Below are 13,830 nucleotides of genomic sequence, written 5' to 3'. Positions count from 1 at the left end.
CTTGCTTGGGCTATTATTCATGGAGTGACTACAGAAGAATGTACCTTTTCATGATTCATTTATGATGCCATTTTATTACGTTCCTTTTTTTTTGGAAACTGTTTGAACTTTCAGTATAAATAACAAGTCACACATCCAAGTACAGACAAACACGTGGTCCGATTTCTCTCCCCACCACACTCCCCATTCACAAATGCTTCTGCTCATCTGTCGAATTTCTTGGCTATAGACTTTTAACACAGTTACAAATAACATGGGAGGTAATTTTAACAGTAACCACTTGGGCAGTAATCTGGCAGAGCAGATCACAGTCCCGTTGCAGAACTCGCTATATTTTCATCCCATTCTAATCAACGCAATGAAAATCAGGCGGGTTCTCGAATAGGTGGGTGGGCAGGCGATCCACTCCGCCAAGGCGGTGACGGTGAAAATTACCGCCATTGTGTCATGAGTTGGGAGGAAGGTGCAAGGCAGGGATGTTAAAGTGAGCACCACCGGCTCCATTTCCACCCTTTGGCCATAGCTCCTAACGGTCAGCACTTACTTAATAAGGTTCTGGAACGCGTAGCCATCTGTCCATTGCTCTGTAAAGGAGGCTCCGTGCCGGACTGTAGTGAAGTGTCCTAGTCGCAGACGGTCCTGCATGCTTTTGTCTCGACAGGCAAGCTTCTCTTGTTTTGACTAAACAGGAAAGAAACATAATGGGTTAACAAAAAAAAACACAATTAGCCAGCTAACTCCCCACTCCTGGTATTTTAGCATTCGGAATGAATGACATCCTGGGGTCACAAAGCAAGAAAGATTGAAGAACGCAAGACAATCCTGAACGGTAGCCAGTTATTTAAATATTCTCTAATTCCTCTCCCATTTGTCTTCCAAAGTTTCCCTGATTCATATCCCGTACCAAGTCCCTCTCACCTTCATCCCGGTCTTTTCTGACTTATATTGGCTCCTTGTCGCTTACGCCTCAAATTTAAAATTCTCCTCGTGTCCTCACGGTGTCACTCCTCCCTATCTCTGTAACCTCCTCCAGCACTACAAGTCCCCCGAACTGCCCAATCACCTGACTCCTGCCTCTTGTGCCTCCCCCTCCACCCTACCAGTGACAGCTGTGACTTCAGCCCTCCAGTCCCCATGCTCTGGAATTCCCTCCCTAAACCTCTTTGCCTCTCTCTCCTCCTTTAAGGCCCTCCTTAAGCTCCACCTCTTTGACCAAGCTTTTGGTGACCCCTCCTAATATCCTCTTTCGCTTGGTGTCCATTTTTTGATTACACCTCTGTAGCACTTTGTGGCGTTTCTCCGCTTTGAAGACGTTAGAATCATAGAAAATGTACGGCACGGAAGGAGGCCATTCGGTCCATTGTGTCCACGTCAGCTGAGAAACAAGCCACCCAGCCGATTCCAACTTTCCCTCATTTGGTCGGTAGCCCTGCAAGTCACGGCTCTTCAGGTGCACATCCAGGTATTTTTTTTTTAAATGAGTTGAGGGTTTCTGCCTCTACCACCCTCTCAGGCAGTGAGTTCCAGACCCCCACCACCCTCTGGGTGAAATTTTTTTTCTCATTTCTGTTCTAATCCTTCTACTAATCACTTTAAATCTATGCCCCCTGGTTATTGACCCCTCCGCTAAGCGAAATAGTTCCTTCCTATCCACTCTATCGAGGCCCCTCATAATTTTGTACACCTCAATCAAATCACCCCTCAGCCTCCTCTGTTCCAAGGAAAACAACCCCAGCCTATCCAATCTGTTATCATAGCTAAAATTCTCCAGTCCTGGCAAGATCCTTGTAAATCTCCTCTGTACGCTCTCTAGTGCAATCACATCCTTCCTGTAATGTGGTGACCAGAACTGTACACAGTACTCAAGCTGTGGCCTAACTAGTGTTTTATACAGTTCCAGCATAACATCCCTGCTTTAATATTCTATGCCCGGCTAATAAAGGAAAGTATCCCGTATGCCTTCTTAACCACCTTATCTACCTGTCCTGCTACCTTCAGGGATCTGTGGACATGCACTCCTAGGTCCCTCAATTCCTCTACACCTCTCAGCATCCTCCCATTTATTGTGTATTCCCTTGCCTTGTTTGCTCTCCCAGAATGCATTACCTCACACTTCTCTGGATGGAACTCCATTTGCCACGTTATATAAATGCAACTTACCCCCTCAACCACACCAGCCCGACTCTCCTCCCAAGTCTTGTTTGCTCTCGGATTCCGGCCCCCCCACCCCCCCTTCCTGCAAAGCATCTGGGGACATTTTGCTACTTTAAGGTCCAACACAAGTGCAAGTTGTTGATGCTGTTATACGCAGCTTTTTAAAAAGAGATCTGGGTCAAACACCTCCATTATACACTCAATAGCTGAGTGTTTCCTGAGCTGAATAATTTTCCAACATTTGTTGTTCGAGGGCAAGAGGCAGGATCGAGTTTGAGAGTAAGAAGGCCAGCCTGCAACACTGGGAAGATTGGCCTGTTTACAAGGTGTGCACATGTATGGTGGCCCACTTAAAACTGCAGCTAACGTAGATTTCACTGCACGCATGCACGATTTAAAAAAAAGACACACATTACTACTTTTGGTGATAAAAAGCAAAACACTGTAAATCCAAATTTTTGGGCCGGGTTCTTATTCTAGACTGACAAATGAAAGATATGTAAGCATTTTAATAGAATCTGGGGAGAAATTAATGAATGAATGACCTGTAACTTGCTTAAAAGAAAAAACAAACTGGATGATGTAAGAGACCATCTCAGTCAGTCAGAAAATAGCAAGAAATTATAGAAACAAGGAATGTGTGAATGCAGTAAGGGGCACCCAGAGAAGAAAGTGAGACAATCGAAGAAATGGAATTGCATATCATGCCTGGAAACAGAACTAGAGGGATCAGAGCCAAAATTTGCAGACAATACTAAAATAGGCAGCAGAGTCAGTAATTTTGAGGACCAAAGGAAGCAGCAAGGAGATATTGGTAAGATGATGAAATGGGTACAAAGGTGACAGATGGAATGTCAGTGAGGTGGTACATTTTGGATTAAAAAAATACTTTGAATGGGGATAAGCTGGGTGATGTGGGAAAGCTGAGGAATTTAGAGTTCAGGTTCTCAATACCTTAAAAGAACCACTTCAAGCAGGTAAGACCATTAAAAAAAAGCTAACTGAATACTGGGTTTTATGGCAAAAGGTATAGAATTTAAAAGTCGAGATGTAATGGCGAATCTATATAAAACCTAAGAGCACAGCTGGAGTACTGTGTGCAGTTTTGGGCTTCACACTATGGTAAGGATATTGAGGCAGGAGAGAGTACAGTGCAGATTCACTAAGATGCTACTTGGTATGAGGAAACACAAATAGGAAGAAAGATTCGAAAAACTAGGACAAAAGATTATTGGGGGGGGGCGCGGTAAGAGGGATATGGGAACAGGGCAAGCACATGGGATTAGGGCTACTGCTCATGTGGAGAATAAACATGGACTGATTGGGCCAAATGGCCTGTTTGTGTGTTCTAATTTCTGTAATCCTATAAATCGAAGTGTTGCAAAAGTGGATTCGTCAGTCCCGAAGAGAATAAACAAATGAGCACCAAGGGTGCAGGATAGCCTCCCGCCAGCATGCTGCTCTGACAAAAGATGTTGCTCCAAATGACAGCCTGCCTCCCCTCCCCTCTGGACATGACAGATCCAACCAATATAACCAAGGTCTGAAGTTGCTAAAGTGTAGCAGTTCAGATGAAAGGTCATCAACTTGAAAAGTTAACTCTGTTCCTCTCTGCTGACCTGCTAAGTGTTTCCAGCATTTTCTGTTTTTATTTATTGTTAAAGTCTATGTCCAGGCTAAAGGACTGCAGTGTGCCAGGGGAAAGATTACTCTCAGTGTCCTGTCTGAACAGCCAGTACTTTACGCCAAGGGTTTTCCTCACCTGCAATCCTGGCCTGTAACCATCAGCTGGCTATTTGAATGTTTGGTCTATCACAGCCAAGCCTGATCATGTCATCAACATGCACTCTAGTAGATCAATTAGATAGGAGTAAGAACCTGTTCCAAATCTCTTCCCTGCACCCAGACACAATGCAGCCAACAGCCCGCAAGATTTGATGATTCAGCACAGATTGAAAATGTGGGCCCTTCCCTGTCGATATGCCAGTACTACATCACATAGTGCCTACTAGACTGGGCTATCGGGGGACCTAACTAAAAATGGCGTACCACTTTAACATGACCCAACCTCAGTTTTACCCTGTATCCAACTTTTAGTAATCCAGACACCCTCCATGCAGATAAAGGGTAAAGTGTTACATTCCTTCGCATTAATGTCCCTCAGCTTGCCAAACACAAGAGACCCAATGCAGTTGCAAGAGTGAAGTCAGCACCAGGCACTAATGAGTTAGAGTTTACAGAGCTACCTGGTGCCATAATCTGGGCTGAGCATTTGAACTGGTTATCTATTGGGAAATGGACGTACTCCATTTATATTGCGAGCCAGCTCCACAAACGAGAAAGCATAAAATATGGTTATCTTATGCCAGCACTAGGATCACTGGCTCACCCTCTTGTGCTGATTTTCCATTAACTTACCTATCAAGACGGAGGAATTCCACATCAAAATGCTGATGTATTTCACACAGTAAAACATCAACTTGCAAGTTTTATACTAACTCCCTAATCCACCCATAAATGTAGTAAAAGTCTGTAATGTAATATTTCATCCTCGCTGTGAAGATTTTTAGGATGGCAACCAATCCAATTTGGAGAGGGAGGTACAGGGCAGCTCCTTCCATGGACAGGGCACTGATTAACAGCCCTCAGTACCTGCAACAATCCCCATTTAAACCAAAAGGAAAACCGGAACAAAATCATTCCCTCACTTGGAAGAGGAGGGGACAGGGAGCACTTTCTATTTTATGGGAAAAGATTAGGCTCAGGAGATAATTTCATTGACTTTACTTGAGCAATTTCTTACCCCCTCCGTCACAGAGATCCTCCAGTCACATGTGCCTCCCTGCTAGCCAGGCGGGCAAGTGCTCCATGTGTCTCACATGATTCCACAGGAAACCCAGGGTCAGCAATAACTTTGAAACAGCCTGACTGCTGCGCTGATGCCATCCAAACCATGAACCCATACTACAGGTTGGGTTTCAGATTTCTTTGACAGTACAGTGGCCAGAAGGCTCCTCGGTGGCTCAGGCACCGCTTTGAATTCAAACTCTCACCTCAGAGTCAGAAGGTCGTGGGTTCAAGTCCCACTCCAGAGATTTGAGCACGAAATCTAGGCGGGCACTCCCTCAGTACTGCACTGTCAGAGGTGCCATCTTTTGGATGAGATATTAAACTCTCAGATGGATGTAAAAGATCCCATGGCACTATTTCGAAGAAGAGATCGCCCCGGTGTCCTGACCAACATCATTCCAAACAGATTATCGGGTCATTATCACATTGCTGTGACTACACTTAAAAAAAAAAGTACTTAATTGACTGTAAAGTGCTTTGGGACATCCTGAGGTTGTGAAAGGCGCTATATAAATGCAAATCTTTCTTTTCCCCACTGTTTGCAGTGGAGCTGTTGCAGAAAGAATGACAGACTTGCATTTATATATCACCTTTCACAAATCTCAGGACGTCCCAAAGTGCTTTTCAGCCAATGAAGTACTTTTGAAGTGTAGTCACTGTTGTAACGTAGGAAACTCGGAAACCAATTTGCGCACAGCAAGGTCCAACAGCAATGTGATAATGACCAGATAAACTAATGTTTTAGTGATGTTGGTTGAGGTATAAATATTGGCCAGGACACTGGGGAGAACTCCCCAGCTCATCTTCAAATAGTTCCATGGGATCTTTTACATCCACCTGAAAGGGCAGATGGGGCCTCAGTTTAACATCAGTAAACCAAAGCAGACAAGCAGCGAGCAAGACCCTGCTCACGCTGGTGAGAAAATAGATGCTTCTAAAACAAAGTCAGTCAAAATTCTCCCGAGGCTAATATTTTCTTTAAAATAGGAAAGTACATTGAATGTAAAGAATACTCCTTAGACTTTCCTATGGATCAGTCAGCGCCTCTCAAATTAAGGCTCATGGTACCTTTTCTATTAGCAGCTTTTTGCTCATCGTCACGCATTTATTTAACCGTTCTTTGTATCTTTCAAGCATTTTCTGTTGCTCATCTATTTGTCTTCTTAAATCACAATTTGCCTGAAACAGAGAGAAAGGAAATCAGTGAGCCACTGCTACATTTGCAACAATATAGTACAACAGCATCTAATATTATAGACACTGCCGATGCTGCCGTAAAGATTAACGACAGATTAACACCAAGAAAAGCCTGTGTGAAACAAATTGCTGCTTTTCAGTTTCACCGACAACTATTTTCCTAGCTTAGAGGCCCTCTCAGGGAAAGTTCTGGTACTGCAGAATTAAAATAGTGGCCCACAGCCAAATGTTCAACTTCAGCATTAACCCACTCATTTTAAATGGGTCAACACTGGCAATAAAATAACACAAATCAGAAACTCTAGGTGCGGATGTCCAAGGACATTCGATGTTACGTCTCAGTCTGGTCCTGCACCACAGTGGTCACAGAAAGAGTTTTCACCCTGAACATCCAAAGAATATTTCAGACTTTCATGCGATTAAACCCATGACTAGTTTGCAGGGAACAACTCCAAACAGGATGCTGTGAGAGCCACAGAATTATCTTTAATAACAAAAAAGGAGGTACTGGATGGTACAGTGGATTAGACGCTGGCTTTTCAGCTCTGGGACCCATGTTCATATCCAGCCCACACCGCTGGGATGAAGGTCTCCTTTCTCTGTTGTCTGGAAGGGTCCAATATATATTAAAAAAAACTTGGAGCAGCCTCAAGCCACTTCCACGGCAAAGCTGCCAATCTCACCGAGAGGTCAAGGGATGACTCGAAGTGGAGAAATGTCTTCTGAGTTTGAGGTACATAGTTGGGACCAAGTGGAGGGAGCTTTACTCTGATGATGGCTTTACTTGGTAGGATAGGGAGTGTAAGTATTGTGAAGCATAAGGCATCACAACTGTATGGGACAGGCTGGATGGACCAGTACTTTTTCTGTCCATCATTTTCCATATGTTCATCCAACCATGACCTGATAAATGTCAGCCTCAAGCAGCGAGCATTAAGTGCTGGTGAAGGGAACACTGTCCAATTCAAGCATCAACAACACTCACAGGAGCACAAAATTCACCAGAAAACACTCAACAAATTAATGATTTATTCAAAATGAAAACAAATAAAAAGTCTCTCCCCCCAACTCCCAAATAAGTTTTCCAAAAAGTTTACGACAGCACTTATTAAAATGGAGAATTTTAATATTAGTCTGTGGAATTTGCTGCCCCAGGAAGCTGTGGAGCTACATCATTAAATAAATATTAAAACAGAAATAGACAGTTTCCTAGAAGTAAAGGGAATTAGGGGTTACGGGAAGCGGGCAGGAAATTGGACATGAATTTAGATTTGAGGTTAGGATCAGATCAGCCATGATCTTATTGAATGGCAGAGCAGGCTCGAGGGGCCGATTGGCCTACTCCTGCTCCTATTTCTTATGTTCTTAGAATATTCTGACAAACATCCCTTAAATAGATTCCTAAATGTATTTTGTGACGATTAGGGACTTTGACAAACAGGAAGGCGAGACAAATCTTTCCCAGTGGAATCAGTTCCATGTATCATTCACGGAATGGAACGGAAACATCTTACAAATACTCCCCATCTTAGTTCACGGTATACCATTCTGGGGACACTTAACCAGTAAAACAAGCCTAAAAGATCCATGGCAACAAAAAAGCTAAAACCTCAGCATATCAAAAGAATCTCAGTTTATGTTTTACTAAAGGTACTTTCCAGACACCAGTGTTTTTACATGTATACACCCCCCAGACACACTGTATTGGTGCTCAGACTGTAACAGGGTGAACTTCTCATCCTTTGTATAAATGTTGGCCACACGCTTTAGCCCAATCTGGAGTTGATGGGACTCACTTTGGCAGCCAACATGCTTGGTTTCTTTTGGCGTGCAGCCAGGAGGCGCTGTGTCTCCTGGCTGGTTTACCCGCAGAGGGTTCACGGGCAGAGTGCACGTTGCTCAGAACAGTCTGGCCATTCACGATTCATGTGCAAATTCAACTCTCCAGCTGTTACTGGCCTTGCATCTGCCCAAACATCAGACACCGCCATTTCCATAAGTTACTATATACACTGATGTGGTTGTCAAGAATATGCATGGCTGAAACAAAATGCTAGAAAGTTCTAGACTCCAAATTCTTTGATCTAGGGTCACTGGGAGAAATTTACATGCATTCCAGGTTACTTTCTTTGACGATAAAAGAGTCCACAATAAATCATTCTTTGGACTGAAGTCAGCTTCGTTTCCATGTTTAAAAGGGCAGCTCATTTCACAAGCAGAACACGTCAGTTTGGGCTGCACAACAGGCTTCTTTTTGTGTCTCCGAACTCATGTGGCTGTTCACCAAGTTGGGAAATAGCCCATTTTCCCTTTTGCGCCCTCTTCTAGTTTTACAGCTATTTCCTTTTTAAAACATATATTAATTGGGGTGCCGTTGATTCTTAAGGTGTGAACATTTTGCGCAGTTGACGGCTCTCCGAAGTGCAGGTCGCCCAACCTACCTTGTTCCCGCAGCTGGAGAGAACTTTCACACACTTCCTCACAGGTCTCCAGATCAGCCAGCGGAACCACCTGCTCCGTGGATCCAACTGGCCAGCAAACGACCAGGCAGCAAACTTCAAATGTGAAGGACAGGAGTGAAGCGGAGAGGTCACTCTTGTAAGACCAAGACTGCACCAAAGCCATGTGAGAAAAGTGCCTTTAGTTAAGTTACAACCAGATCAATCCTATCCCCTCCCACTAATAAAATGCTGCTTGTTGGTGGGTTTCTTCTTCGATTACCACCAATTTTATTTTTAGTAAAGATTTGTAGCGGGGACAACTGTAAAATTAATATACCATGACCAGTGTTTAGCTAGCATCACCAGCTTGTGGAAAGACTAACTTAGAACCTGCCTTGGCTCTTTTTTTTTAAAAGCTATAGTCTCCTCCTGGTAATTCAGTCATCTTTTAGACTAAAAAAATTAAATAACCCAATATTTTGAATTAAGCCACATACAAAACACAAAGTAGGAACTTGGTGTTAACAACTTAAACTACCAGATAATTTGAATTGTGACCTGGAATAATGAGTAGACTATTTTAATCCATTAATTATGGAGCATGTCCATAATTAAATCCGCTATTTGAAAAAGGAATTGAACCAAATCAGCCAAAATATTCCACTCTTCCTCCCTCACCTCAAAAACAAGGTTTCCCATAATTAACTAGCAGAGTTATGACTTTGGTGTTATATAGGAATGCATCAGTCAGAAAGACCTCTGCAGACCACCTGCCTGGTGGTCCCAGTATGAAGCACTTTTTCTGCACTTATTTGTTTCAGTAATGACTGAGAAACAAGGCGGGGTAAGCAACTTTTCCCAATGGAATCAGCTCTGTGCACTCGATCACAGAATGGTAATGAAACAATTTCCGCAACACTTACCAAACAAAGTGGCAAGTTTATAAGTGAATTAAAGACACCCCTTCAAACTGATCGGCACGGGTAGAGCAGCCAATAAACACCAGCAGAAGCCAATGTAACCTGTGTAAAGATATGACAGCTGCATACGAATTAAGAGCAGGAGTAGGCCTTCGGCCCCTCGAGCCTTCTCTGCCATTTGATAAGATCAAGGCTGATCTGATTGTGACCTCAATCCTACTTTCCCGTCTACCTACTATAACCTTTGACTCCCTTGTTAATCGGGAATCTATCTAACTCAGCCTTAAAAATATTCAACGACCCTGCCTCTCTGGGGAAGGGAGGAGTTCAACAGACTCACGACCCTCAGAACATTTTTTTTCCTCATCTGTTAAATGGGAGACCCCTTATTTTGAAACTGTGGGTCCTAATTCTAGTCTCTCCCACAAGGGGAAAACATCCTCTCAGCATCTACCCCTTCAAGTCCCTTCAGGATTTTATATGTTTCAATAAGATCACCTCTCATTCTTCTAAACTCCAGTGCACACAGGCCCAACTTGTCCAACCTTTCCTCATAAGATAACCCCCTCATCCCAGGAATCAGTCGAGTGAACATTCTCTGAACCACCTCTAAAACAATTATGTCCTTTCTTAAATAAGGAGACCAAAACTGCACACAGTATTCTAGATGTGGTCTCACCAATGCCCTGTACAACTGTGGCAAAACATCTCTACTTTTATATCCCATTCCCCTTGCAATAAATGACAACATTCCATTTGCCTTCCTAATCATTTGCTGTACCCGCATACTAACTTTTTGTGATTCATGTACTAGGACACCCAGATCCCTCTGTACCTCAGAGTTCTGAAATTTCTCTTCATTTAAATAATATACTGCTTTTCTATTCCTCCTGCCAAACTGGACAAGTTCACATTTTCCCACATTATACTCCATCTGCCACATTTTTGCCCACTCACTTAACCTATCTATATCCCTTTGCAGACTCCTTATGTCCTCTTCACAACTTACTTTCCTACCGACCTTTGTGTCATCAGCAAAGTTAGCAACCATACATTGGGTCCCTTCATCCAAGTCATTATACATGCTCAAAGTGTCAGAGACTGTGCCTGTGGAGGGGTCGATACATGATTATACAGAGACCTGATTAAAAAAATTTGAAGCTGCATTTAGGACTATTTAGTGTTGCATTTGTGGGTGTTATGTGTTTGGTGGGGTGGGGGGGGGGGGGGGGGGGGGAGGGGGGGTCCGCCTGAACCAGAGTCTGATACAAACACTTAAAGGCCTTGGATACTGATGGATATAATTGCATAGCAGTACTTTTTTTGTTAATTTGTTCATGAGATGTGGGTGTCGCTGGCGAGGCCGGCATTTATTGCCCATCCCTAATTGCCCTTCAGAAGGTGGTGGTGAGCCGCCTTCTTGAACCGCTGCAGTCCGTGTGGTGAAGGTTCTCCCACAGTGCTGTTAGGAAGGGAGTTCCAGGATTTTGACCCAGCGACGATGAAGGAACGGCGATATATTTCCAAGTCGGGATGGTGTGTGACTTGGAGGGGAACGTGCAGGTGGTGTTGTTCCCATGTGCCTGCTGCCCTTGTTCTTCTAGATGGTAGAGGTCGCGGGTTTGGGAGGTGCTGTTTCAGATGAGACGTTAAACCGAGGGCCCCTTCTGCCCTCTCAGGTGGACATAAAAGATCCCATGGCGTTATTTTGAAGAAGAGCAGGGGAGTTCTCCCCAGTGTGCTAGCCAATATTTATCCCTCAATCAATACTTAGAATCATAGAAAAATTACAGCACGGAAGGAGGCCAATCGGCCCATCAAGTCCGCGCCAGCTCTATGCTGGAGCAATCCAGCTAGTCCCACTCCCCCGCCTTTTCCCCGTAGCCTTGCAAATTTTTTCCTTTCAAGCACTTATCCGGTTCTCTTTTGAAGGCTATGATTGAATCTGCCTTTACCACCTCCTCCGGCAGTACATTCTAGATCCGAACCACTCGCTGTGTAAAAAATTTTTTTCTCATGTCACCTTTTGCCAATCACCTTAAATCTATGTCCTCTGGTTCTTGACCTTTCCGCCAATAGGAACAGTTTCTCTCTATCTACTCTGTCTAGACCCTTCATAATTTTGAATACTTCTACCAAATCTCCTCACAACTGTGTCTGTTCCAAGGAGAACAAACCCAGCTTCTCCAGTCTATCCACTAAAGTCCCTCATCCCTGGAATCATTCTAGTAAATCTCTTCTGCACCCTCTCTAAGGCTTTCACATCCTTCCTAAAGTGCGGTGCCCAGAACAATACTCCAGTTGTGGCCGAACCAGTGTTTTATAAAGGTTCATCATGACTTCCAAACTTTTGTACTCTATTTATAAAGTCCAGGATTCTGTATGCTTTTTTAACCGTTTTCTCAACCTACCCTGCCACTTTCAATGATTTGTGCACATATACCCCCAGATTTTTCTGTTCCTTTACCCCTTTTAGAATTGTGCCCTCTAGTTTATATTGCATCTCCTCGTTCTTCCCACCAAAATGTATCACTTCGCATTTTTCTGCATTAAAATTCATCTGCCACACCCATGCCACCAGCCTGTCTATATCCTCTTGAAGTCTATCGCTAATCTCCTCAGTTTACTACCCTTCCAAGTTTTGTGTCATCTGCAAATTTGGAAATTGTGCCCTATACACCCAAGTCCAAGTCATTGATATATATCAAGAAAAACAGTGACCCCTAGGGAACACCACTGTACACCTCCCTCCAGTCCGAAAAACAACCATTCACCACTACTCTGTTTCCTGTCCCGTAGCCAATTCTATGTCCATGATGCTACTGACCCCTTTATTCCATGGGCTGCAATCTTGATAAGCCTACCATGTGACACTTTATCAAACACCTTTTGAAAGTCCATATACACCACATCAACTGCATTGCCCTCATCTACCCTCTCAGTTTTTCGATGAGGTAGCAATCAGGTTAGTTAAACACTATTTGCCTTTAACAAATCAGTGCTGGATTTCCCTGATCAATCCACCCTCATCCAAGTGACTTAATTCTGTCCCGGATTATCGTTGCTAAAAGTTTCCCCACCACTGAGATTAAACTGACTGGCCTGTATTTGCTGGGTTTATCCTTACACCCTTTTTTGAACAAGGTTGTAACATCTGCAATTCTCCAGTCCTCTGGCACCACCGCCGTATCTAAGGATGTTTGGAAGATTATGGCCAGTACCTCTGCAATTTCCACCCTTACTTCCCTCAGCAACCTAGGATGAATCCCATCTGGACCAGGTGACTTATCTACTTTAAGTTCAGCTAGCCTTTCAAGTACCTTTTCTTCATCAATTTTTAGCCCATCCAGGATCTCAAGTATATCTTCCTTTACTGAGACTCTGGCAGCATCTTCTTCCTTGGTAAAGACAGATGCAAAGTACTCATTTAATACCATCCCCTCTGCCTCCATGAGTAGATCTCCTTTATGGTCCCTAATCGGCCCCACCCTCCTCTTACTACCCATTTACATGCCTGTAAAAGACTTTTGGATTCCCTTTTATGTTGGCTGCCAATCTATTCTTATATTCTCTCTTTGCCCCTCTTATTTCCTTTTTCACGTCCCCTCTGAACTTTCTATATTCTGCCTGGCTCATTTGTGTTATCAACCTGACATCTGTCATACGTCCCTTTTTTCCCCACTTCATCTTACTCACTATTTCTTTTGCCATCCAGGGAGCTCTGGCTTTAGTTGCCCTACCTTTCTGCCTCGTGGGATTGTGCCTAGACTGTTACCCGAACCATCTCCTCCTTAAAGGCTGCCCACTGATTAATTACAGTTTTGCCTGTCAATATTTTGATTCCAATTTACCCTGGCCAGATCTGTTCTCATCCCATTGAAATTGGCCCTCCTCTAATTGATTATTTTTATTTTAGAATGGTCAGTATCCTTTTCCATAGCTATTCTAAACCTTATGATACTCTGATCACTGCTCCCTAAATGCTCCCCCACTGACACTTGCTCCACTTGGCCCGCCTCATTCCCTAGAACCAAGACCAGCAATGCCTCCTTCCTCGTTGAGCCGGAACTCTGCGGCTTTGTACCTCTCTAATTTCCCTGCAAATTTGCTCCTCTATATCCTTCCCACTAGTTGGTGGCCTATAGAATACACCCAGTGGTGTAATGGCATCTCTTTTATTTGTTAACCATAACCAAATATATTCTGTCCTTGACCCCTCCAGGACATCCTCTCTCCAGTACTGCAATATTCTCCATAATCAATACTGC

General features: G+C 43.6%; 1 protein-coding gene across 4 annotated transcripts in view; it reads right to left on the bottom strand.

Moving 5' to 3' along the window:
- tlk2 (tousled-like kinase 2) overlaps window positions 1-13,830 on the bottom strand; it is a 116,978-nt gene that overhangs the window by 39,394 nt on the left and 63,754 nt on the right. For all 4 annotated transcript variants that reach the window (XM_067969108.1, XM_067969109.1, XM_067969110.1 and 1 more), the window contains 2 exons: window positions 6,073-6,183; window positions 545-681 (listed from right to left, as the gene is read on the bottom strand). In XM_067969108.1, the coding sequence (XP_067825209.1) occupies window positions 545-681; window positions 6,073-6,183 (248 nt within the window). The remainder of the gene's footprint in view (window positions 1-544; window positions 682-6,072; window positions 6,184-13,830) is intronic.

Source organism: Heptranchias perlo, chromosome 30 (assembly GCF_035084215.1).
Source record: "Heptranchias perlo isolate sHepPer1 chromosome 30, sHepPer1.hap1, whole genome shotgun sequence".
Lineage (NCBI taxonomy): Eukaryota > Metazoa > Chordata > Chondrichthyes > Hexanchiformes > Hexanchidae > Heptranchias > Heptranchias perlo.
Note: the sequence above shows the minus strand (reverse complement) of the source record. Positions and strands in the feature narration are given on the sequence as shown.